This window comes from Chaetodon trifascialis, chromosome 19, assembly GCF_039877785.1.
Source record: "Chaetodon trifascialis isolate fChaTrf1 chromosome 19, fChaTrf1.hap1, whole genome shotgun sequence".
Classification (NCBI taxonomy): Eukaryota; Metazoa; Chordata; class Actinopteri; order Chaetodontiformes; family Chaetodontidae; genus Chaetodon; species Chaetodon trifascialis.
The window spans coordinates 22,833,987-22,861,794 of record NC_092074.1 but is presented as its reverse complement, the minus strand read 5'-3'; the positions used below and the strand labels follow the sequence as shown (position 1 = coordinate 22,861,794).

The 27,808-nt window shown below is 45.7% G+C and overlaps 1 protein-coding gene across 2 annotated transcripts; it reads right to left on the bottom strand.

Annotated features, from left to right (window-relative positions):
* Positions 1-2,498: 2,498 nt before the first annotated feature.
* On the bottom strand, positions 2,499-27,808 carry msraa (methionine sulfoxide reductase Aa). Of its 2 annotated transcripts, none has more exons than XM_070986939.1 (6): positions 27,461-27,808; positions 14,997-15,065; positions 14,197-14,316; positions 11,402-11,506; positions 10,454-10,560; positions 2,499-4,506 (listed from the first exon to the last, which is right to left on the bottom strand). In XM_070986939.1, the coding sequence occupies exons 1-6, from the start codon at positions 27,594-27,596 to the stop codon at positions 4,336-4,338; spliced, it is 708 nt and encodes a 235-aa protein (XP_070843040.1). In that variant the 5' UTR covers positions 27,597-27,808; the 3' UTR covers positions 2,499-4,335. The 2 variants fall into 2 exon arrangements, with proteins under 2 accessions (XP_070843040.1, XP_070843041.1); XM_070986940.1 differs by lacking the exon at positions 27,461-27,808 and adding an exon at positions 24,652-25,633.

Sequence of the window (27,808 nt, the reverse complement as noted above, 5' to 3'; positions counted from 1 at the left end):
TGTTGACAAGCTGAGCTGGTCTTCATCTGAACGTCGCCTGCTGCAAAATGTATTAGAAGTGGATTAATTTAAATTCCTCAGAATGAACTAAAAGGCTTTGACTTTCCATCTCCCACGAGGCTCCAACGACATTATCAGATCTGCTGCAAAGACTTTTAATGAGTTTTCCAAGTCGCGTTTTAAATGAACAAAGATGGCCGCCAGAAACGTTTCCTCCCTTTCAAATAAAGATGTTTTAAAAAGTGAAATACTAGACAGTGAAAGTCATACATCTTAGTGGAAGTGACTTGAAGTTAGCTTCGTAAAGCTAGCTAGCATGATGTTTACCAACCGTTAATGTTAGCCACTTAGCTATTTTATCTATGCTAATTACAGTAAGTTAGCATTACAAACCAGGCTTCCAGGCTCTGCCGTCACACCAAACTCCATTTAAAAAACTACAAATTTACAGTATAAACTGCGGCAGTTGGTTTATGAATCAAAATAGTTCAGTCTTAACGTTAAATTCTCCACCGTGTAAAAGTTAGCCTGCGACAGAACCTAGCTTACGCCCTCTGACGCTGTTCTTACACACTTTGACAAGACCGGAGTAAAAAAATTGTTTCATAAAAAATTAATTAATCCTAAAACTTCAGTTGACAGTTTAAACAATCTTGTAATAAACACCTGAAGACGTGTTTTGTTGGCCGTATTATTAATTTAGCTACCCTACCTGACATAAATCAAGTTGACGTGAGTTACCGTTGAGGGAAGTTTACAGTTGCTGTAGTTACTGGCCATCATCATGTCCGTAAGTGTTTGCGTCAAAGTGACCAACTGACGTTACGTAGAGCCGCCTTGAACCAGGTTGCAACCGTTGGAGCATATGCGTTGGAGCATCGGAGCACTCTTCTCCTCACAGCAGGTGTGAAGGAAGCGATACAACAAACTTCCGGTAGCGCCTTTCAAAATAAAGCAGTTAGTGATTTCTGAATGTAATGAAAAAAAAACTTGGTTCAAGGTTTTTATCTTATTTTCTAAGAGGTAAATATATGAACTCTGAGCGTTGTAGTTCAAAGGACTACACGTGGACTTGAGCCACGTGCTCATACCTCCACAAACCACATGATGGCAGCATGATCACGTGTTTTACTCAGATTCAGCTGCAGGCCCAGAGATACATGCAAATTAGACAAGTGATGGGGTTTGTGTGAAATGAAAGGCGGCAGTGATGTTGTCTGTGTGTTTGGTATGTACGCTGTGAGATTTAGATTTTAGAGGATATTAGTAATGTCTCTTTTCACAAAAAGTGCTTCCTCAAAACAAAACCACCATTTCCTGCACAGTTCGTTCACCAGGCACAGATTCAGACCAGATTTCTGTCTCAGAGGTTGATTGTGATCAGAGTCTGTGCAGCTGTCCAGAGGTGAACCAGATTCTTCAGGCCGTTTCAGGACACGCGGCAGGTTTCTGGTCCCTGGCCTCGCTGGATTCTGGCAGCAGCCTCGTTTCTAAGCCTCGTCTCGTCATGTCTGTGTCGAACAGCACTGAGCGCTGTTAACACACTCAGTACCAGACTGCTGACACAGATACCAGAGCAAAACAATGAGGACATTCTTACATTGCAGGAACGAAGAATAAGTGATGAGATTTTCAACGAATTAACCAGATATTAGAGGCCAGTTGTCAAAACTCAACATACAACACATTTAGGTCTGTACCGAAAAGCACTGATGCTCAGTTCTGATTGAACTTGTTAATTGTGGTAAATTGGTTTGAGGATCCGTGACTGAGTTCCTGTGCAAAGTGTCGTTCTGCCCTCTGTGCTCAGACTAAGAAACATCATCAATAATTAAGGATCCTACATATTTAAAAAGCCTTTTTACCCCAGAAAAATAAAACAGCATAGACATAATTTAGATCCTTTTTTTTTTCACATCTGGCAGGCCAAATCCAGCCTTGTGGTGGGCCAACTTTCGCCCACGGGCCCCACTTTGACCCTTTTTAAAAAGCGTCCAGGCGCTTCAGGACACCACAGTGTCTCAACTGGTTGAATAAGTGTGTGAAACCTTCTATGAAATGAATCTTTACAGGCACAAATCAGCATCATCACATCCTACAGATCATTATGTGAATATTGTCCAATAATGACATCAAAATTATTGAGTCATTGCTCAGATTATGAGAACATTTCTCACAGTTTGATAAGATGGTAACTTTTAAAGGACAAATATTATAAAAGCATACTGAGTTGTTAAAAACTTCTAACCAATCACAGGCCTCTTTGAGTTATTATTGGTCTGAATAGAACCAACAAACCCAGAAAGAGCAAAGGTTTCTTTACTGTGTGTGTGTGTGTGTGTGTGTGTGTGTGTGTGTGTGTGTGTGTGTGTGTGTGTGTGTGTGTGTGTGTGTGTGTGTGTGTGTGTGTGTGATCACACTGAGTTGATATTGGCCTTTTATTAAAAAAGGGATCCGGTCCAGCTGGTGTCGTCCTCATTCAGCCTCATGCATGTGCTGCACATTGAAATTTCTCTATTTATTACAGAACTGATCAATGTGATAGTTTATTGAATGATGATTGTTACCAAAAAAAAACAAAACAGTTTGACAAAGATTAAAGGAGCAAACGTTGACATTTGATTTGCATTTTACTGAAAACAAAAACAGACGGATTCTAACGCCTTTAATATTTGCACCAAATCTCAGCCTTCGTCAGCTTGGGTCCAAAAATAGCGGTCAGGTTTGGCTCTGAAACACCGGTCGAGCCGCGGTCCTGCAGCCTGAATCATGGAGGCGATCCAACGCCATGCAGATCCAAGATGGCGTTCTGCCATTTCCAAAGAGACTGATCTCTTCTCTCTCTTGGCTTTTTCAACTCTGTGATGCCGATGCCAAGCTTTGGAGGGCCTGGCACCGCACACACTCTCCTCCTCCTGGTGTGTGTTTGCACGCCGTACCATCAAAACACACATATACTGTACAAACACACATGCATGCATATTAATAGCGATGACAGATGAGTCACGGACTGGAACATTACTTCAGGCCAAAATCAGAAGAAGGAGGTCATCCAAAATCCTCCCCCAAAACACAACACACACACACACACATGCACACACACACCACGCCGCGAAACAGCAAACACAAACATACAAATACATTTTTAATCAAAAAAATATCATCTGCTGCAAATCCGGTCAGAGAACATGAGACTAAGCAGCAGGGAGAAGGTTTAATTTCCTCCATGTTCTCTGTATGTGAGCTGCTCGCACACTGCGTGAAGTCACCTGCTCAAAACTGACGCGCACACCTTTAATCAGCGTCACAAGTCAGCAAACACAGACTCCACGCGCTTTAATGTGTTTTGTTTCTTAAAGAATCGTCATTTTTAAAAGCAACATGAACACTTTTCATCTGCGGTCGCACTTCAAAAGTCACAAAAACAAATTGAAAAACAGCAAATTTTGCTCAAATTGCGGAAAATCCTCATGTATGAAAACCAGTGAGATGAAGTTTCACTCATCTCATTGTGGTCATTCGGCTGCAGGTGATTTCACAGCGATGACATACTTTTAGTTCTTTTTCACGAATCAGCAGCAACCAAACCAAATAAAACACTCCAGTCTGAAAACACTCAGCGTGTCGGCTGGAGGACGGACGTCAGTGACGACCTGACGGAGCATCAGCAGTCAGATTTTACTCAGCTGATCAATGTGACGGCGGAGGAGGAGGAGGAGGATTCCTCTCTCAGTGCTGTCACAAGTTCAGTTTTGAATCTGGAAGCCATTCTTCATGCTGATGAAGAGAAGAATAAAAACCTATTCAGCTCAAATCGTCCATAAGTTTATTACTGCTGGTCCACGATGTGTGCGTGGACACAGCCAAACCGTGGACGTGACCTGACATCACTCAGCTTTACAGAGGACGTCCTGCTGCACCGAGCGTCATCATGGCTGCAGGCAGGAGGCTCACAGCGACGTCGTTTACGAGCTGAAAAAGTTCCAGATTTGGCCTCACTCCAAAAAATAAGAAAATATTCCTACTCAGCTGTTCACATGGCTATGACGATAAACATTCAGCTAATACTCCTGCTGACACGCGTCCTCTCATTAACAAACACAGCCTCCCTCTTTCATTCCTTCTTGAATCAGAAGCAGAATTGACTTTATTGACTATTGTGTGTATTTGAGATAACAGTGGAACATCAGTGCGTCTGTTGCTCTTGGTCGAGGCTCGGCCATTGTTCGGGGTGTCGGGATCATCAGTGCTGCAGAACCAAACATCTCAGCCATCACTCCATCACTGCATCCTTACTGGTCAGACTGGAGATGCTTCTCGGCCGTCGTTGGCTGTCTAGGCCTTGGTCTTGGCTCCTATTGGACAGGAGACCCCCGTGCCTCTCAGCCCACAGTATCCATCAGGGTTTTTACTCAGGTACTGCTGGTGGTAATCCTCTGCGTAGTAGAACGGTTTGGATTCGGCGATTTCTGTTGTAATCGGGCCAAAACCTTCTTCTGTCAGAACCTGAAAGAAAACACAGTTCATGGATTCACAAGGGCGTGAAGGGGTGAGATACTGTTTAGAAAGAGATGATAGACAAAACCTGCAGGAACACGTCAGAGAAAATAGAATAGGAACAGAGTGCATGATGGGAAATGAAGTTGAAGTGTGTCCCTGAACTTTGGGTTTCATGTGAAAGCAGATGCAGTTATCCTGCTTTCGCTTCTTTAAATGAGGTTTTTTTAAACGCGTTTGTTTGTTACGTCATCACATCCCATAATTTCTTTTCCTGCTGTTTGTCTGCATTGAACCTCGTTTGACTTTCAACCGAACTCATCTCACCAAGGCCTCACACTGCTAAGTGCTTATCAGCATCCTAGAAAGAGAAGTGTTTCATGCGTTTTGTAGCTCCAGGTACTGACGGAAACACACACACACACACACACACACACACACACACACACACACACACACACACACACACACACACACACACAGCAGAATCAGTTGGAGATGACACCTTCTCCTCCTCGTGATAAAAATTACTCAACCAGATGGCGTGTGGGTAAATTAAAGACAAAGAGACGCGGCGAGTACACACACACACACACACACACACACGCACGCACACACACACACACACACACACACACACACACACACACACACACACACACACACACACACACACACACACACACACACACACACACACACACACACACACACACACACACACACACACACACACACCTCTGAAAGTGATGGAGGCGTGTCTCCATGATTAGCATGTGTGCTTGTATGTTCACAGCGTCATATCACAGAGGAGGATGAGCCGAGCTGGGTGAGGTTTCCATGTTTTGCCTTTCATCTAAAAAGCTGCTGTTCGTCCTCCTGACACGACGGCGACACGAAGCTTCTCAAGTTTCCTGGAGAGTTTAGAAACCAGCGAGTTCCCAGTAAAGTCAGACTGTGTGTCTGAACACAACATACGTGTACAAAGAACCAGCAGCAGAAGTAAAATGATGCTGTGACGGCGTCTCAGCTGACGGCTTCAGTGTTAAACACCACGTTTCCTGTTTTGGATGCACTTCCTGTGCGAGTGCTCGGATCTCTTTGGGGAAACACTAAAAGTTCTCTGTTTATTTATAGAAAAAGAAACGATCAGGCTGGGAGCGGTGCTGGGTAATTTCACACATTGGTGCCTCTAATAGTTAGCGAGAGGTAATTGTTTGAAAACCACTTTTACTTCATTGACGTCAGTGCTCGGATGTCGTTAAAGAAAAGAGAGGAAGAGGGACTGCGAGGCTTTTTTTACCAAAAACCACCAAAGAGACGAGAGACACAAATGATCTGACGTTCAGCTTTAATGGACAGCGTTCGCTCCCTGCTGTCCTACTCATCACTTCCTGCTGTTTGACTCATCACTTCCTGCTGTCCTACTCATCACTTCCTGCTGTTTGACTCATCACTTCCTGCTGTCCTACTCATCACTTCCTGCTGTTTGACTCATCACTTCCTGCTGTCCCACTCATCACTTCCTGTCCTGACACCACTAAAGCAGGGTGGAGGTACGAGCTACAGCAGGTCGTTATTTATACACCATGTAGTTCCTCTCAAACACAAAGGGCTAAAAATAGTTGAAGGCAGATAAAGTCACAGAAATAAACTGGTTTTAGCCTTCATTCAGCAGAATCTTGAGAGTTTATTCCAGATATTTGTGTTACAGAAGCTGAAGGCTGCTGCACCAGTTTTAAACTAACCTTCTGAACTCATGTCCGACGGCCTTTAAATCAGGGACCACGTTCGAAACATGTTCATCCCAGAAAAGACAATAGAGGCTTTGAACCTCATTCAGCCACCAGCTCGTTCCCATCTGCAGCCCCCGAGCAGCACAGAGCAGAACCATCAGCACCAAATGTCAAAAGTTACGGAAAACGGTGTCAAACGTCAAATTAACGCACTTCAAGTGCCTCATGTAACAACACGAAGCATCAGCGACGGCTGAGCCGAGTTTAAGCCGCACATCTGCCTGTCGGGTCTGTCAGAGCAGAGTAAGGCTGGGACTCAGGGTCCTCACAGATCCAGGTCCAGGTCTCTGCAGGTCTTAATGAGCGCGGGGTCCCACAGGAACGCCGCGAGGCTGAGGAAACATGTTCCAACAGGAAGAAACAAAAACGCCCACAGAAACATCTGAAACGGCTCCTGCAGCACCATCAGTGTGGAATGCAAATACATTTATTCACGTACTGTACTGACATGAGGTACTTGTACTCTCTATGAGTATTTCCATTTCATGCAACTTCATGCTTCTACATAATGTATTTTTCACTCCACTGCATTTGTCTGTCAGCTTTACAAACGACTTCCTGTCAGACGTTGGTGGACTGTCCCTTTAAGATTGTGGATATCAGCTCGATGTATCGGCTATAGATTTTTATTTTTAGCTTTGAGCTAAAAATACAGGCAGAGACATTCTTCAAACACGACCTGCGAAACCCAAAACGGCCTCGTTTTCCACCAAACTGGCTGAGCGAGCGGCAGCGTCCCTCCTCCCGGCGTCGCAGTGTGTTTGTTTGGGCTGGTCCTGCTGCCGCGTTAGCAGCCTGCTATAAATGCATAATTCACATCCATTAATTTGCATGTCAGAGAAGTAGATTTCTCATTTGAAATGCAAATACCTTGACTGCTCTGCTAAAGCAGGGAAATGTGAACAATGCTGATAAGCACCCACGAGACGCAGAGAGGAAAGGAAAAAAGGTGAAGCTGGCATGTTAAAAACGCCAGAGAGGGATTTCAGAGACAAAGAAAAAGGCGACGCAGAGAGAAGCAGTTGTTCTGCGTTGAAGGAGGAGATATATGGACGTTCACGCAGCCCAGAGCGAGAGAGATGCCAGAACAATGAGTACACACCGCTTCAGCTCCCATGCCTGCACCCACCGAGTGAGCACACATTATTACATAAAGCGCACACACACGCACACACACAGTCACCACTTCCACCTGCCGTTTTAGACCCAGTGCACACCCTAATGATGGCAGGAGGCAGGAGAAGAAAAGGGAGGCTCCTTTCATGCTTCAGACAACTGCCAGCCGCCTGCAAGGTAATTTTCTGCAGTGCTGTTGTACCTTAGACACACACACACACACACACACACACACACACACACACACACACACACACACACACACACACACACACACACACACACACACACACACACACACACACACACACACACACACACACACACACACCAAATTCCCCAATCACTCCCTGTGTGAACAATACAATCAAGCCAGGCAGCACAGCGAACACAGTCAATACCCTGACACCACATTAAGCAGACTGCTCTGTGTCTGCGCCTCCTCCGCCGGCCTGGAACTCCTCTCCTCCTCCATCTGTGCATCGCCGCTCTCACTCCTCCATCTTTTATGTTTGCATGTATGAAAAACGTGGCTGGAGAAGAAGTGCTGCTTCTTTTATTGACGCAGCTTCAGGAAGGCGTTTCCTGGGAAAGTCCTCTGCGCTGAGACGCATTTTCTGATGGACGGAGAGAAGAGTTCAGGGCTGCGGGGACGAAGGCGAAAGCCGCCGACAAAGACTTCATCAGCAGGAGCGACTCCAGCAAAGGTTTTTGGGAGCGCAGGTTCATTAATATTTTACAGGCACATGCATGTAAAGGCAGTGTTTGAGGTGAGTGCAGCGAAACGATGCATCTGCTCTCTGAATCATTGACATTTCTTCGTCTTTTCAAGCATGAAAACGTTCAGATTTAAAGAGTTAAAGAAGCGTCACGTCACATGCGAAGCACCAAATATACAATTACCAACAACAACAGTCAAAACATAATCTGAACAAACCCTGACAGTCAATGTCTGCATATGTGTGTGCGTCAGTTTTGCAACTAAAGCGATTTTAGTGGAGGACAGATTTAAGGCCCAGATGGTTTGGCATGAAACGTGTTTGCTATAGGCCAACTGCTCACACACACACGCACGAACACACGCACACACACGCACACACACGCACACACACGCACACACACGCACATACACGCGGGCACACAGATGGGAGAGGGTGGGGGAGACAATCTGGTGAGAAAAAAATGAGAGAGGAAACAAAACCTAGAAAGATGATGGACGGAGATAATCTATCAACTGTATCCGTCTATATTTCTGTGTATCCTGTGTTTGTCCACCTCTGATCATCACACACACACACACACACACACACACACACACACACACACACACACACACACAACTATATGAGACGAGTCAAGAGTGATGCTTTTCTATTAGCAGCTTTAGCATTTTTAGCATTTCATCCTCCTTGAAAGGTTTACCGGCTGCACAGTCCTGCTGCCTCAGAGCGGCAGGACATGTGAGGGTTGATCCTCTGAGGAGCAGGAACCAAAAACCCGTCGCTCGAGCTGCTGCAGTCACAGATGGACAGACAGCAGAGGAAGAGGGACGCTCCTTTCACGCAGCTGTCAATGCAGCCGTATCAAACGTACGTCAGCTGTAAGCTAGCAGGCAGCGAATGATCCAACCAGCTCTGAGTTTTTCTGTGTGTTTGTGTTCAGCTCAGCTTCTGACGCAGAAACTCTTTCTATTATTTCCCTCCAGTCTGTCTCCGTCTCCTCTCGTCTACTGATAGAAGCTCGGGATAAGCGCACATTCGTGGCTCAGGTTGAGACACCTTCACACCAATCTGCTCTGCAAACGTGCTGCGTCTTCACATTGACTTTGCATTCTGTCCGAGTTAGAAAGACCAAAGATCCTCTGGAGGGCACGATCATCTGCAGTCAGTTTGCAGAAATCTGCCTGATGGATTTTAATCTTTGTTGTTGCTGGAAAATGTTGGACTGATGCAAAACTACTAGGACTTAGACGGTCTCCACAGTGTGCAGGTGTTTGTGTCGACATCCAGTCGGTGGACGTCAGAGGGTCAATGACACCGTACGACTGCTAACTGCTCATCAGAGTGACGGCTGGTGGAAGAGGTTAAAAAAAAAAACCCAGTTATAATCAGAGCAGCTCGCCCGCTCTGTGTGTTCAAGTTGGTCTAATAACGTTAAAATATGAAGCAGCCACATGACCCCCAGCTCAAACAGTCAGCAATTAAGACTGAAGGCAGCAAAATAAGGAATAAAATAATGAACAAAGTGAGTATTTTTTACTTATTGGCAGCTAGAAATTCAAGTGTTTGTCCACAGAGAACTGAAATAACTCTTTCAGGCTGCAAATCCGTTCGAGTGCTTGAACCCAGGAGGCAGGAGACACATCAGATCATAAAAACATGGTCTGAGGCTCGAGCGGCGACGAGACAGAACGAGTCGAACAAAGAGCGGACAGACCAATCCAACGAGGGACGGACGAGGCGAGAGGAGGAGAGAGGACTCTAATGGAGACCAGACTAGAACAGAATAGAAAAGAATAGAATGGAGCAACCGCCTCCTCGTCAGTTTCCATGGCAACAAGCCCTGTTGGTGGGATGGCGGCGCAGAAGTCTCAGCAGGAGAGAGTTCAACAGAGGGAGTGTATGAACCTCCTCTGTGTGTGTGTGTGTGTGTGTGTGTGTGTGTGTGTGTGTGTGTGTGTGTGTTGACTTTAAAAGCATATGGACAATGCTACACACACACACACACACACACACACACACACACACACACACACACACACACACACACACACACACACACACACACACACACACACACATTATATTTCAGTATTGAGCATCTCTGAGACAGAAAAGAAAGACGGCTGGGCAGCAGAGGGGGATTCTGGGAAATGGAGTCAGAGGAGAAAGAATAGGCTGATAAGGAAGAAAGTAAAGACAGAGACTCCAGAGAGGGAGGAGAGAGGAGAAGTAGAGAGAGGAGAGGAGGAGAGAGGAGAGAGAGGGAGGAGAGAGGAGAGAGAAGGAGGAGAGAGGAGAGGATGGATGGAGGCATGTTTGCACCTTCTGGTATTCATCCTTGGAGGCCAGAGCTTCCTCGAGATGCTGCGTTGTGTCGGTATAGATGGCAGAGCGGTATGTCGTCCCAATGTCATTCCCCTGTCGCATCCCTGAACACACACACACACACACACACACACACACACACACACACACACACACACACACACACACACACACACACACACAATGTGAATATCAAGATTTCAGCTGACGCGAGGAGCCTTCGTCCTCAGCTCTTGGCAGAAGCAGCATCACATCATCAGAAAACAACAGCTGACAGCGTTTCCAAAAATATCACTTGTCTGTCTTGGCAGAGCCGAACGCTGAATCTGAGCGCGCTGATCATTTCATCACGTATCCTTTCATCACTTCAGCGTCAGCCTGCCAGCCTGCCAGCCACGACGTTTTGTGGGCTCGAAGGGTCGAGCCACTCCAGTGCTGTGGCTCCAAAGATGCCAACAAAAGCCATTTTTGATCTTTTGTGTCAAATTTCCATGACATGATGCGGCTGAGGCCCCACCTGTTCTCGCTAACAGTAGCATGCTAACACGTAGTGACATCCTAATTAGCATGTTAAAATGAGAACACGGTACAAGCTACATGATATACATCAATATGCTAGCATGCTAATGTTGGCCTGTTAGCATGCTAAATGTTGCTACACACTGTTCACACGCTAACTGTGTCTTGTTAAAGTGATACTGTTAGCCTCTTAAGGACAGCAGTCTGGATGACTGAGATGCTACATGCTAATGAAATGCTACATGCTAATTTGTTTGTAATGTCTTCAGTATTAATCTAAGGTGCAAAAAATAATAGAAATAAACAAAAACCATTGAATACAAGGTGTGTTCAAGCTTCCTGTTTATCGATCAGCAGCTTCAGTTTGTGTGTGTGTGTGTGTGTGCGTGCGTGCGTGCGTGTGTGTGTGTGTGGCTGACGTTGCACCTTGAGTCGGGTCATGGCTTTCCCAGAAAACCTTGAGCAGCTTGGCGAAGCTGATCTTCTCTGGATGGAAGACGACCCTCACCACCTCAGTGTGACCCGTCATACCTGCGGAACACCACACCTGTGAGTTCATGTGTGTTTGAGCTTCATCACAAGTGTTTGAGGTTCACAGCATAGAATCAAATCTGAGGAACATGAAGGAACTGAAGGCCATCTCGTCTAGAAGTTCTGGAGAATCATCCTCCAGATGAAACTTGCTCACTTCTTCCAGAGCTTACACCTGCTGTCTTCAAACTTTTCCATTTCAGGAACTCTTGGTTGTCCGACTGAAGTCCTGGTCGAAAGCTCCAGAACAAGTGGACCTGAAGGTGACACCGCTCTGACAAACTGCTGTTGAAGAAGAAGCCCTGCTCGGAACACTTTCAGCACTTTTACGAAATTTTACAAACGTCCTTGAACTCATCAGATTTACACCTGAAAAGGCAAAAAGCAGCTCCTGTCCTTGAAAAGCTCGCCGTCGCCCACAGTCGATGGTAATGCTGAAGCGTAACAAACGACCCTCCAGCAGACAGACAGATAGCAGCTGCCGTCGGTAATGAGTGTGACCCAACGCGCTGCACCTCATCGTCCCCCTCTCTCTCTTATTACTTTTTTAATATCTGGAGTTATGGATTCCTACAGTAGATATTGGCGAACAGAGACAAAGCGGCGGTCGATATTAAATTAATGCCTCGCCAAACCAACCTCGCAGGAATGAATTCATCTCGGACGAGAAATGAAGCGGCGCTCGGAACCAGAGCAGAGGGTGAAGCTGCAGACAGCTGCTGTCCACACGAAGCACGTTTACCGTTATCTTACATCCTCTTTATGTCGCATTTCACCCTGAACGGCTCGTTAATCCTATCATCTATGAACGCACAGCGCAGTAAAGACAATGACCTCTGAAGCACACACAAATACACAGTGTACACGACAAAAATGTCAAAAATACACACGTTAAAGACTCCGTTGACATCTTAGAAACCAATAAAATAATCAGATTATTCATTGATTGATAAAGTAAAACAGAAATATGAATATTTCATGATTCAAATCATTTTCTTAGAGTTTATGAGCATGTTTTTTCTAAGAAACACTTTAGCTCATTTAAAAACAGCATTAAATCATTTCTTGGCCACTTTGTGGGAGTGGAACAAGCTGTTAACATATTAAATTAAATGACATTAAAATATAATTATAAACTTTATTTCTAAAGCTCTTTTCCTAACGATGATGCAAAGAGCTTTACGAGAAAAAGGCCAAAGGAAGTGAGCGCAGAGGAGGGAAAGATCTGACTTTCACAGAGAGAAAAGTTTTAAGAAGAGATTTAAACAAAGGCAGAGACGAGGCAGAGACGTGCTTTAGGATGAAGACAGAGTGTGTTACCACAGCTCCCCTTCACAGCATCTCCAGAATGTACACGTTTTGGAAAGTTTGACATGTGAGCAGTTTACAGGTATGTTTGTATAGAAAATGTCGACATAAGATAAGATAAGATAAGATAAGATAAGATACTTTACTGATCCCATGCTGGGGAAACGTAGTCGTTACAGACAGCATGAAAAGGGCATAAAAACAATGTTGTGAAGGACGGTTTCACAACAGGAAGTTTTGGATTGCAGATGAGTAAAATAAACATAATAAACAGTGTTTTTGAACTGAAGCTGCACCATAAACATACATTCCAGTTAAAGATGGAGGAATCACACGTGCAGTAAATTAGGTGGAGGCTGGAAAACGTGAACAACGTGACTCCAAAGCCGGCCGACAAATGTACCTGAGGGTCATGTGAGCCATCCCTCCTCTGCCCCAGAAAAAGGCAAATCACACACTCAGCCTGTGCTCGAAGCATTCGGCGTGTTCAGGTGTTATTTTACCTGATTTACCAAAGCTGCATGCAAGAGGAGTGAAGAAGAGGAGGGTGACGATGCCGCCTGGATGAAACGTGCACATGTGAGGAGGCGTAGCTAAGTGCTGTTAGCACATTAGCATCATTTATAATAAATCCATTTGTGTTAATGCTAATTAAAAAATGTTTGAATGCTAAACGCAGATTAGCGGTTTACCTGCTAAACGTCACGTTAGCACTGCCCTTGTTAGCATGCTGACGTTAGCATTTAGCTCACAGCACTGCAGAAACCAGCTAGCATCGCTCGGTCATCTCTTGTGATTTTTTCACCAGCATCGTTGAATTTGTTGTGTTTTACAACGGCTGCCCGTAAAAAAGAGACAAGCAAACTGTTGTCTTCCACCTCTGCTGGGAGTGTCTATGTCCACTGAAAATGTCCACTGATGGACGAATCTGTCCAGACTGTCTGACAGCAAAGAAAAAGAGACAGGTGGCGATGCAGGTCTAACCATGGATTCACTGTGTACTGGCTTACTGGAGGAATCACTGGGAGGTCTGGATGTGCATCACACACGCGCACACACACACGCACGCGCACACACAGAGTGGTCAGGCATCAATAGCAGCCTTTTCCATGCCCCAGTATAACAGGGCCTGAGGGAAATTATTCACACTTCTGTTTATGTGTGCCTTGTTTTCCACAATCTATTGACTCTCAGCTGACAACACACTGTTTGTGTTTGTGTGTGTGTGTGTGTGTGTGTGTGTGTGTGTGTGTGTGTGTGTGTGTGTGTGTGTGTGTGTGTGTGTGTGTGTGTGTGTGTGTGTGTGTGTGTGTGTGTGTGTGTGTGTGTGTGTGTGTGTGTGTGTGTGTGTGTGTGTGTGTGTGTGAGCATGCAGAAGCTACCTGTGCAGACTTCCCTGTAGGTGGGGTTGGACGTGTACCCTCCTGCGTAGCCCACCTGGGTGGAATAAACTCCATTCTGTCTCCAGAACTTCCTCTCGGCTCCCCAGAAGCAGCCCATTCCTTCAGGAGGAGACACAGAAGCTACGATGAACAGCAGACACGAGCGAGCAGCACCCCAAGACAGCAGAAGAAGAGGCGTGGTCACACTCACCTCACAGCCAGGTGAGGGTTCGCTCGCGTGTGTTTTACAGTCAATCGCTTCATTTCTCAAGCTAAAAGTGAAGGAATCTCAGCTTCCAGCGTATAAAAACTGAACTTTGGCCTTTTTTCTCTGTCACATACGACTGCAGATTTAATATCTTCAGGTCTCAGATTGGAAAACGTTACTGTCACCTCGGAGAAGCTGGGAAAAGCATTTCATAGAGCGATAAATCAACGCACTGATGATGAATTTATATGTAGATATGGTCACTTTTAAAGGCCTTTACATGGAGGTTTTACACACTTAGTGACTTTATAGAAGTTAAATTAGCTAAACTAGCATGATCGTAGCTAATACAAACTAGCTACCACTTAGCAATGCATACAGTATCCAAACCAGTTAGCTGTTAGCTTCAAAGCCATTTATAGAAGAGGAAAAACAACGTGAGCAGCCTCAGCCTCTATATATCCACTATCCTGTGATGTTAGGTGTACTGATGCTGTCTAATAAGCAAAACAAACCATGAAAGCCTGGATTTCAGGTCGTACGACCACTGTCCAAACTGCCGTCACTTCCTGTTTTCTGATTGGACTCTTACCAAACATGACCGTCTCTGTCCCCTCCGGAAAAGGTGAAACAGTCCTGTTGCCGTTCACATCGTGTTTGGCTGCACGAGAAAGAGAGACAGAGACAGAATGAGGCTACGAGCATTAAAATGAAAGGGAGATCAAACATGGACGACACGTACGGGCGAACATTTCCACCTGAGCTTCTCTTCAGCCCCCGTGTGGACGCCGAGGCGGCCGCCAAACAGCTCGCCGTGTGCACCGTGTGTTTTCAATGAAATTTTCATAAGACGCCAGCACCAAAAACCAAAAATGAAAGTACTGAATCCCCCTGAGACACACACACACGCGCACACGCGCACACAGTGACCCACTTTAACAGTGGCGAGCAGCTCTGCTTAATTTCACACGAGCTGCATTCACTCCAATCAGCACAGAGCCAGAGGTGCATGAGGACCCATCTGAGGCCACCCAACCACCTGGCTGAGCTGGAGGCTGTGCGCATGTGTGTGTGTGTGTGTGTGTGTGTGTGTGTGTGTGTGTGTACAGATGGCTTGTTGTACAACACTGTGGGGGAGGGAGATGGATTAAAATAAATGGGATGGGGTAGAATGAGAATGAACCCAACATCTGGATCCCCCTCCCTCCAATCACCATCCCCCTTTACACACACACACACACACACACACACACACACACACACACACACACACACACACACACACACACACACACACACACACACACACACACACACACACACACACACACACACACACACACACAAACACACAGGCTTCATGCATGGAAGCATAAATGTTGTGTGGGGCAGCATGCCTATAGACAAAAGCAGCCAGATGGATGCTGCCAACCAATCAGCAGCTCTCCAAACACACACACACACACACACACACACACACACACATCAAAGCAGGATTCGTGCATTCTCAGCTGGCTGTATTCAGATCAGTTGAACTGGGCCTACACACACATACACACACACACACACACACACACACACTATCCCAATCTCCGCGAGTCGTCCTCGTTTGTCTAATTACACGAGCGGCCTTTCATCCCGCTGTGTGTCAGAACAACTGTGCGAAGGTTTCTGTCATCTTCCTCTGGGTTCTGAGGGGAGGAGTGCCGCTGCCGCCGTTCTCCATCTTGATTAGGTGCTGGGGAGCAAAGGGCTGCGGCTCCTCACCTCCTGTCTCTTTCCAGTCCTGCTGCTGACGTGCTTCACGCCACACGGCGTTCCTGCTGCTTCCTGTGGATCCACGGTGAATCCAGCTCATCCGTCAGTTTGGATAAAGGAAATATTAAAGTGATCCTGCAGTCAAATGCAATCAAACTTTATTCATACTGCACGTCTCGTAGATGTTTACTGAGCCTCGCAAGAGATTCAAACATGAGCAAAACGTCCAAAAGAAAAGATTAAAGCAACAGCGCTGCTGAATTTTATATTTTGCTGCTGTTATTTTATGCAAAATGTGTGATAAACGATTGAATTCTTGCCTTATTGATAAGGTCTAAACAGTTTTCCTGGTTGGTTGACTGCAGCATCAGAACAATCTCATCACGTGTCCCTCTCTGCAGCGCCGCGGCCTTTCAGTTAGCCAATCGCTTGAGAAGCCCGGTCAGGTGGAGACATCACCTGTTCAGTCAAAGAGGGAATCTGAACACCAGACTCCGTCTTTCAGCCGTCCCGCCGTCACAATCAGACGCTGAGAGGACGTTGAGATGTTGAGGTGCTGCCTGATATTCTCCCTGAAACTGATCAAATCTGAAGCTCAAACTGGGCGCCGCTCCAGAACGCATCGGCCTTCGACGACGCGCTCGTCTCCGTGATCGCACGATGGAAATTTAGGACGCCGCACCGCGATGCTGCTATAGATCCTCCTCCTCCTCCTCCCACATTATTCTCTGTGTGTGTTAGTAATGGCTGCCTTCAGGGACCAGTGAAGGCATGTTCATTACTGCTGCGCGCGCACACACACACACACAAACACACACACACACAGATAAACAATTTAAATGTAAATGTCAGTGGGGAAAGACAATAAGTCCAGACAGAATACTAATGAGTCTAACAGCTCTCTCTGTGTGTGTGTGTGTGTGTGTGTGTGTGTGTGTGTGTGTGTGTGTGTGTGTGTGTGTGTGTGTGTGTGTGTGTGTGTGGAGAACATGATTAAAAATAAAACAAAAGCTGGAATCAGACGATGCACATCAGCTGTCACCTTCTTCCTACTGTACCTCTAATCACATACACTCTGAAACGTACAAACCTCTTTGATAAGAACCGTCGATATCACCATACAGTGCACGCGCGCGTGCGCACACACACACACACACACACACACACACACACACACACACACACACACACACACACACACACACACACACACACACACACACACACACACACACACACACACACACACACACACACACACACCTGTGCAGGTATTTCAGGAAATATCAGCTGATGAAAGAAGCTTTTGATGGATATTTACTGCTGATTTTTTGCATTTGTGCTCATTTAATGACGATAATAGAAAAGTTATTTGGTTTTTGAGTCAGCTGAGACTCAGATGTGCCCAAACTAAAGCGAAGCGTCCCGTCTGATCCGGGGTTGTCCTGCACTTTCTGATTTCCTCTGCAGGATCTGCAGGTTTGACTTGTGGGAGTGCTGCTGCTGATGCAACCAGGCGCAGGATTTGACAGCTGATTCTTAATGAAAATCTTCTGAATTTGAGATGAGTCGTGTAAACCTCATATTCAGTTTGGATATTCTGAATTATCCCTGTGGGATGTGCTGATATCCTTCAGGTTGTGTGTTTGCGGCACATCCTGCATCTGTCTCAGCTGGGTTTATCACAGTTTGCAGCACACCACCTCTTCCCCGTCTACGCTCAGCTCTGCGCTAAGCCAACAGTTTGAACACAAAAGAAAAGCCCACGTTTCAGGTCCGACATTACGACACATTTGGATATCAAAAGCTTTCTGGATGTGCACAAACATCACAACGGCGTCCTTTTCAAGAGGAGGGAGTGAAAGAGGGATGCTGCGTGTAAACAGGAATATTAGCAGAATATTAATCTGCGTTCGCCGTGTTAACAGCGGGAACAGAATTTCTTCTTTTGCTCATTTTGAGGACGTAAACATCATCACTGCGTGAGTTCACATGTTCTCATTTTGATTCAAATGAAGCTCCGACAGCAGCCGCAGCTTAAACACTAAAGGAAGAAATGATAATAATAATAATAATAATAATAATAATAATAATAATAATAATAATACACATGAGAACTGCAAACACAGACAAATAAGAGACACCACCCTCGTGACTGTGTATCGACAGATGATGATTAGCTTAGCTTAGCATAAAGACTGGAAGCAGAGGGAACAGTTAGCCTCGCTCTGTCCAAAATCCCCTTCATCAAGTTCACTGATTAACACATCATAACTCATTCGTTTAATCCGAACACAGAAATGTAAAATTCACATCTGCATGGCGTCTCCGGCAGCAGGTGACCGTCACACGCAGGAGCTTCACCTCATCTCCTCCACTAACACCACCCACAAACAGTCACGGCTGCAGTGGTGAGGACGGGATCTTTCCCTGAGTTCCACCCGCCAACACGACACAAGCGGCCAACCGGAGAGCACTTTGGGAAGCTCTTTGAGGAGGAGGCGTGAATGTTGCCTCTGCAGCTTTTCACGCTCTCAAGCTGCCGGAGCAGCAATTAGTCAACAAAGCCAATATACTATTAAATCAAAAATAGCCTCATAACCACAAGGTTAAGACGAGGGAAAGAGATTCATTAATGCTTTAGAGTTACCTTTTCTTTGACACACACGCGCACACGCACACACACACTCTGTAAACATGGAGGCGCGTTCCTGAGTAATTATTCCACGCGTCCCTCCTTTGAAACGCCGTTCTCGTGGTCGTCTTTATGTCTCTGCGAATGATAACAACGCTTCTTGTAGATGAACTGAATTCATATTCTTGTGTGAGGTTGAACTGTGTGTGTGTGTGTGTGTGTGTGTGTGTTTCAGACTCATCACTATGAATTTCTATGCATTTCCACAGCGTTGCTTGACCTCACACGAGCTCTCCGAGCAGACGAAGGTAAAAACACTCCATGCATCTAAAAATATTCGCTGCAGGTTTCTTCCGCCGTACAAACGGCGCTCTGCTGTCGTTCGAGAGGAGGATTTGAAGAGGCTGCTGGTAGTTTTCGTCCTCTTTCTGCGAGCACGATGATTTTTACTTCAACTGCATAAAAGCCTGTTTCTGACTGTTTGCACTGGCGACTAATTTTCTTTTATTTGGTGGTTCAGAGCAGTGAAAGAGGCTAGAAAGCACTTCAGGACACTTCACATCAAACAGCTAACCACTTCATTTTAGGTACAAGAGTGTGTGTGTGCGTGTGCGTGTGCGTGTGCGTGTGCGTGTGCATGTGCGCAACCAGCCTGCCTCCCAGTCTCTTCCACAGCTCCCTAAATCCTGTCACAATAATAAGCCTGATCACAGAACAGGCCTTTATCCATGGCGACATCTGTGGCACACACACACACACACACACACACACACACACACACACACACACACACACACACACACACACACACACACACACACACTCTTTCTCCATTAGTGCTGCTCTATTTCAGCTCAGGCCTATGTGTGTGAAGGCAGGCAGCGCTGCTCCAGAATCAGCCAATCAGCACTCGACGGGCTGCGTTTTATCTCGGTGTCCTTTCATCACGTCCTTCACTTTTTAATTTTCTGGAGTGAAACCAGCGATAACAAAACGAAACGACGTGAAGCTGAAACAAACAGCTCAGCACTGAATCACTGAGGGTTTCACGTCTAAAGATTCAGATCAGCTTATTGACGGTGGATCAATCACGCTGCAAAGGTGAGCTTCAGTACATTTAACCAATCACAGATGACCCAGGAGACAAAGTGTGGTGACGTCACCGACTGAGAGCAAACTGCTGAGTCAGGCTGCTGCGTCCCTGTCCCCGTCTCTGTCCACATTTCCTCGTTTAGTTTTTGCTTCATTCTCATGTTTTTTCCCTCCGTCGTTCAGCAGAGGCAGAACGAAAAGCACCAGGAAGTCCATCAGCTAATGCTCACAGAGGTCACAGGATGTGAGGACGGACAGAGGAGCTCAAAAAGGTCTCTGGATGGACTCCAAACAGGAGCAGCACGTTAGCATAAAATATGCTTTAAGTCGTGTTCATGCCCATATAACACCAGTGAAGTGCAGCTGAAATGTCCACAACGGACAACACAGCAAGCTACGGTAGCTCTGTGGTGCTCTCAGACATGCTAACCAGAGCGTGCTAACCAGAGCGTGCTAACCAGCGCGTGCTAACCAGAGCGTGCTAACCAGCGCGTGCTAACCAGCGCGTGCTAACCAGATCATGCTAACGTTTGTTAAATGTGAAAAAATGGAAATGCTGCTTTAAATCGTCCATTTTTACACCAATGAAATGTCTGCACAGCTGATTCAGAACAAACTAAACATTGAACATTGTTTGAAAGTAAAAAGTCTCATTCGATCGATTCGATTGATTCGATTCATTGAACGTTCGACGGTGAAAATGACGATCAGCTGCTTTGTCGGCACGGCGACGTTCTCGCTCCGCTCCTCGTTTCTCTCTGCTCATTGGAAGTTAAAAGAGCAGGAGACGAGGCCCCGGCCTCGCTCGCGGCCCCTGAGCGGAGCTCCAGCCTGGCCTGAGCGTCCAGGGCTCCCCCCTCTCCTCCCCCTGGAGCTGCAGACCTGACAGTGATGGATGGAGGACTGCAGCTAATGTGTGGCTGGGGGATATTGGAGAGTCTACACACACACAGAGAAGATTGCCTCAACTGCTCTGCAATTAAATCTCCAAAGTAACCTCCCCCACCCTCCCTCCTCTTGATTGCCTGGTTTCTTCATCTTCCTCCTGCTCCCCCCTTCCCTGATCGTCCCTCCTCCACCCATGGCTCTCCTTCCATTTATTCCTCCGTGCTACAGTTTCTCTCTCCCTCCATCCTCCTCCCTCTCAGATTGCCATCGCTGTTTTTATTGCTGCCCATCATTACAGCCATCAGCGTTGTCCTCATTGTTTTGCCGCTGACAGCCTTCTGCGCTCGTCTCCCGACGCACAGGACATCTCAAGGAAGCCGCGTGCTTGTTTAAATTATTCATTTTTATGAATAGAGCGAGTATTTGTAAGAAAAGCAGGCCGCTTCATGGGCGTCAATGGGCTTCAGGCACAATGGCCAAGGCTGTCGCTGAGGAGACGCTCGGGCCGGTCTGTGAACGTGGAGGACTCAATCTTAGAAACACTCAAAGGCGATGAAGGCCGCACGTTGCGTTGCACTGCTTTGTCTTCAGTGGCCGGTTAAATACAAGTTTAGCTGTTTAAATGTTTCACGTTTCATGGAAATCACGTGTCCAGCTGCAGATCATGAAACTGAAACCTCAGTTTTCTGGACTCGAGTCGGTCCGGGTCGGGGCTTTAAGGTCGGGATCGAGCAGGTTTTCCTCTGGATTAAAGGTCCAGCGTGGAGGGTCTATTGGCAGAAATGGAATCTAATAAAACCTGAAAATAAAGGGGAGTGCTCAGTTGGTTGCAATCTGCAGCCTCACCACTAGATGCCACCAAATCCTCCACCCTCTCTCATTAATGATATGACATTTGACATGAAATTAAAGGCAAAATGTCCTTAAAAGACAAAGAAACACTTATTTCTAATTGAAATTACTTATTAAGAAGTGTGCATATGTTCCCTTCAGTCAGTACAAAGTTTCCTGGTTGTTTGCAGGAAATTTGGGAATCATTTGGAAACTGAGAGCAAAAAGTTTCTCCTGTTTCCCTGAAGATGAACGTTAGTGACCGTGAAGCTGTGTTTCTATTTCTCTGGTCACAAAGTGCACTACGCCTTCTCCACCTTCTCCACCTCGTTTCCTGTTTTGTTCTCCTTTTCTTCTTCTTCTCTAAAACTTTGAAACACTTGATTGACAGCTATGATCGTATGTAATTAGAGCAGTGGTTGGGGTTAATAAGTCTCTGCAGGCTGTGTGTGTGTGTGTGTGTGTGTGTGTGTGTGTGTGTGTGTGTGTGTGTGTGTGTGTGTGTGTGTGCGTGTGTGTGTGTGTGTGCGTGTGTGTGCGTGTGTGTGTGTGTGTGCGTGTGTGTGCGTGTGTGTGTGTGTGTGTGTGTGCGCTGCAGAAAACGCCGACGTTGACTGATGGACTCATGAAATATTTGGTGCAGGAGGTCAGTTATATTTAATAAATGAGCAAAGAGTTTGTGTTTGATCACATGACCTCCCCTTGTGGAAAACGCTTCCTGTGCTTAATGCTGAGACTGACACCAGTTTACAGCACCAGCTTCATCTAGTTTACTCTTCTTCTCTTACGTCACCAACTCCAACTTTAAAGTAAAATGTACTTCAGCTACTGAAAATAAAAGTACTCAGTGCAGTTAAATGTCCCCTGAGACTGTCTGTCCTCTTGTCTCTGATCTCAGATTATTATTAGATTATTGTGTCTCCTCATTCATGTCAAAGCAGGATTTCACTGTTGGAGCTGGTTGAGGCGGAGCTCATTTTAAAGTATTTTGTGATTCTTTCCATTCTGATCGATCTGCTGATCATTTCCTCCATCGATCGATTGATCGTCTGGTTTGGAAAATAGTGAGAAATGTGGTCTCAATGAGCCCAAATTGACGGCTTCACCATGTTTGTTCCACATTAGGACACATACATTCAAATCATTCAAAGGAAAAGCTGAATTAAATGACTTAAACAACACTGAAAAGAGTTGCCAATCAACAAACTAATTTTAATTGATAAATGGTTTCAGTGTTTGTCTCCTTACTGTGGTTTAATAGGAGTTTAGTTTCATAAGCTCTTGTGTGTTTTGTGTGTAAAAATCTATCAGTCAGATGCAGTGAAGCAGATGAAAATACTCCAGTAAAGTAATTATAAAGAAACCTCATAAAAACATGCATGTATTCAAAACGCTGTGGTGAGCAGACGTTAATATCAGCTGCTCGCAGGGTTTTCTGGCTTCCACAAACAACTTTTTCTTTCTCAAATAAACTTGTGATGAGCTGAAGTCATTAGCACTCGGTCCTCCCTGATATTTCCGTGAACCTCCGCAGAAAGAGACGTGAAAAGTGGCCGTGCCACCGGAGCGAGCCGCAATAATGATGATTTACAGCTGCTAATTAAAAAGCAGCTGCTGGATGTCTGAACACATCTGCGTTAAGCGGCGACGAAGACGACGCTGACTTCTTCATTAGGCTTCACTTTTCACTTTTGTCCATCTGTGTGTGGGTGTGGAGGGGGAGGGGGAGCAACCTCTGACCCCAAGCATGAATCCCACTGTGACTAATGAGTTGTGTACATTACACTCATGTTCCCGGGCTAATGTTAGAAGAGCGAGAGGCCAGAGAGACTTTAAACAGTGAATATAAATACACTGAAGAGGAGGAAAGTTTTGATACCAAACAGCCTAAAAACAGCGTAATTATTAGATTATTCTGCAGTTACCACATCATTAGAGACACAATTTAATTGTATTTTTGTGTTTCGTTCCACTTCTTTGCAGGTTGTTGGTGTTGAAGATTATTGGATCATTCAGTCGAAAGGATTTTTCATCTATCCATCTAATCCATCTAATCTATCTAATCCGGCTCCCACCGGTCAAATATGAGGATTTGATGCTTTTTTGTTGTCATATATGATAAGAAACAGATGGACAAAATGCTTCATCAATCAACTGAGAAAATAATCAATAATCAAATCATTAATTTCCAAAAAATGCCTGTTTCATTATTAGCTGTGTGTGCAACATGAGTCACATGACTGAAGGATTTTGAAGGAGCAAACATTTGAATTTTGCTAGTTTCAGTCTCATAATTATCAAATATAGATTCAATAGAATATTTCTGATCTGGGATCGAGCTACGATCAATAATCTACAATCCAAAGCTGGAGGACGGCCACTGAATGAACCCTGGGTGAGATTCTTTCATCACCTTCTGCCTCCAGGACCAAGAATGAACTTTTAAACTCAACACCTTCTCATCCCCTGAAAACCTTGTTTTTGCTGACCTCCGGTGGTGTAACTTGGCTGCAGTGACGTTCAGGTGTACTCCGACACCTCATGACATCACAACTGGGTGTGGTCACAGGTGCAGCAGAGATCATTGCTGAGCGCAGGAGATGAAACAGGCTGGAAACTTTTGACACTGCCTTCAGACCTTCAGATCATGTGACAGAAGCTCCAGAAGATCGACTAAATGGAGGCTGAGATCAGGTTTTATCGACGACTGTTTCAAAGGTCAACAATGAACGAGTCTAAACCTGAAGGCTTCAGTTCAACGTCAACCAAGTCAGCCGAGAGAAGACACCACAGAGGTCAAACCAGAGGAAAGCCCGGCTCCTGGTCGAGGCTTCTGGGCCGACTCGGCCTGCTTCATGTCCTCCAGCTCGGTTTCCAGACAAAACAAGTCGTCGCACCACAGAACAACACACCAGACATCTCTCTGCGTCCCAGCTCCAACATTAAGATTCAGCTCTAAAACTGACGTCAAACCACCAAAACATCCGAACAACAATCAACTGGTTTGAAGACGTTTCAAAGACAGACAGTGACTCACACAAACCTCTTGCTCGGTGAAGGGTTGGCCTTCCTCTGGCCACCGTTGGACTCTGATGTCCTCGTCCAGGTCGGAGACGTTTGGCTAGTCGAAAAAAAAAAAAAAAAAATCGCACTACTTTGTCGGCATTGAAAGTACAGGTCGGCTTATCGGACTCTGCGATCGAGTTTCACTTCGTCTCCGACGCTGAGAATCGTTCAGGAAGAGAAAATCGCCTGTTTTGTTTTTCGCTTTCCAAAACGCCCTTTCAGAATCCGAGTTTTCAGCCGTTTCAAAGTACTTTTTCCTCTCTCGTCTTTTCGGAGCCGAGGCAGAGCTCGTCCCCGTCCTCCACCTCCTCCACCACCTCCACCACGCCTGGACATCTCTTGATTTCCTCTGGCGCTGCAGCCCTGAGCCAGACAGACAAAGGAGGGGAAGCCCTGCCAAGTCTCTCCACTGCAGGCATGGCTCTTCCTTCCCTCTCTGCTCCCTCGCTCTTTCTTCGCCTCGCTCCATCGTGGCAGCGTTCCCGAGAAGCCTTGGCGATGCTCCAGCGTGTCTGCCTCTCCGTCTGAACCCCTTCCATCCATCCATCCATCCGTCCCAATCGTCCTTCCGCGGTGGACCCCCGCCCTCCTAACCCTTCCACTGCCACATCCTCCTTCCCCCGTCCAATCCCCTCCAGTCCACAAAAACCCCTTTGGTAAATGAACAAAAACTGGATGTAAGAGGCTCGTTCACACTCACATCTGACCCTTCGCTCGTCCCGTCTCACCGCTCCTCTTTAACCCAAAGACAAACAAACAGCAACTTGTCCACAACCTTTCCACCACTCGCTGCTTCCTGCTGTCATCTCTCTCTGCTTAATGTTAAAGGCTAGTGACTGAGTGTGTGTCTGGGAGTGTGTGTCTTGTGTCTTTTGTTCGGTGCCAGTGCAGATCTATTCATCATGTGCCAACACTCAGCGCCCTCACTTGTAGTGAAGAGGGGGCAGATCGCTGCCAACTGCCCCCACTGCCAACTCACCGCCGCTGTCGGTCTGTTTATACACACTGAAAACTCTCCATCTCACAAACACACACTTTGTGTTGAAGCCGTTTCCACGTTACAGTGACAGTTATCCTTCAGAATAAATAAATAAACCCACATATGTGAGGATTATTAAAAGCCAACACTGGCATTATTGAACTGAAGCTGTGAATATCTGATGTTTATTACCAGCGTCCTTATTCTTCAGATTAGCACCAATAATTCAATATTATCTTCACAGACAAGTTCATGCATTAATTCACAATATTAATCTGTCTAAATCACAGATTCTGAGCAAATTAATGTAATTAAAGACTAATAAGTGATTAATTGTATTTTCTTACATGTGTAAAGAGGTTTCTGCTGACATGCAGAAATCATGAGTGTCCACATTGGTCCACTGAGGACGTCTGAATCATTTCAGAGTTTGTCAAAGAGGATAGAAAATACTGTTTGTTCAGCTGTTTTATGTTAAAACCACTAACGCTGATTTAACAAGTGTTCGTCTTGTTGCTTGTAGCTGTAATTTAAATCTGTCACCACAGATTTAAAACAAAAACTAACGTTAGAACATTTCCACCATTAGCCGACCGCAGACAGTAAACAAAACATTTTTTTCCAGCGTTTTCAGTTAATTTCTTGCATTTTTCACCCTTATGAACAACAATACTTCGCACTTAATAAAAGCTCCTTGTGGTTTCTTGGTTTGATCGATCTGAGCGACCGTAAACGACGTAAAACATCTGCATTTTGACTGTGCGTTAAAGTGTTTCCTGAGCAGAAAATCACTTCCTGCCCTCCATCTGCAGCTCGCAGCAACAAAAGAGCGAAGTGACGTCATCTGCAAACAATCTGTCGTGGACTTTGCTGACATTAGGCATCAAAATATACAGATATATGATAAGTTGTATATATCCTGGTTTCACGGTCATAATTAAGACCTGAACATCGACTGAACGCGTTTCAAACCGAGGAAATGGTGACGTCTGCTCCAACAGTAATGAAACTCTCAGAAACGCTGACATCTGACCAAAGTCTCTTTAAGTTCAGGGGTCGTCAGCTCGATGTGTCCACGGGCCAGGGCCAGGTTCACCGCTTTGTGAACACATGATTGGATGAAGAAGATTAGGACATGAACCATGAACACTTCAGAAAACTGCAGTTTGATTATTGATGATAGATTCTGGTTTTACTGATGTTTTACAGAGTCCTATCTGTCCCACCCTGTCTTCTGTATTTTTGTCTTTCTGGTTGTCAAATCTGGAAATCTTCACCCACACATGACATTTTAAATCATGTTTTAAATATCCTTTGCTGCTGTGAGGGGTCGTGTCACATGTCATGTTATTTAACTCCCAACCTCCACGAGTTTCTTACAAACATTAAGCGTCCTGTCAAGTGATGTAATCAGTCTGTAAATGCTGTCACACTTTCAAATGTCTACTGATGCTGTCCATTATGTCCACCTGCATTCAGTAGCAGTGGGTTTGTGCTGTCCGCTTCCTCAGCAGCTCGGTGGAGTCCAGCCGTCTTTCAGCTGTGGGACACCGGGGACACTTTCGTCTGTTTTCGAGGAAAGCCGCTACTCATCTCTAACAAACCTTAAAACCAGTTTACGTCTATTTAACTGAATCTGTTTCCGTCGTGTAAGTAAGGCGCCGTTAGCCTGGGGTAGCCAGAAAACCATATAAACCAACAAACTGGCCACACTGGTTCGTTATCTAACGCGGTTGCATCAGGAAGTTACATATTTAGCTAAACAAGCTAACGTTAGCATGCTAAAGCTAGCCGGCATCAGTCTTACCGGACACTTTAATGCTGGCAGTCCGGCCGGGCAGCGCTGTCTCTGGAGTCGGCATCTGGGTTTTCGAGGCCATTTCACCCATTCTGCTGTTAAGAAAGTGACGCCAAAGTAGACTGAGCCTGGAGGAGGAGACCATTGAAGGACAGGAGCCCCTGCACACCTGCTGCGCACTGACGGCTAGCTCCGTTAGCTAAGCTTGCTACATAACAGCTACCGTCCAGAACGTCAACACGGAGCTTGTGTAACGACAAAGTTCCCACGTGCTGTTGACCAGGACCACAAACAAACGGTCGTGCCTGAATATATGGGCCATAAACATTCACAGAAACATGAGAGAAGCCATTTAAC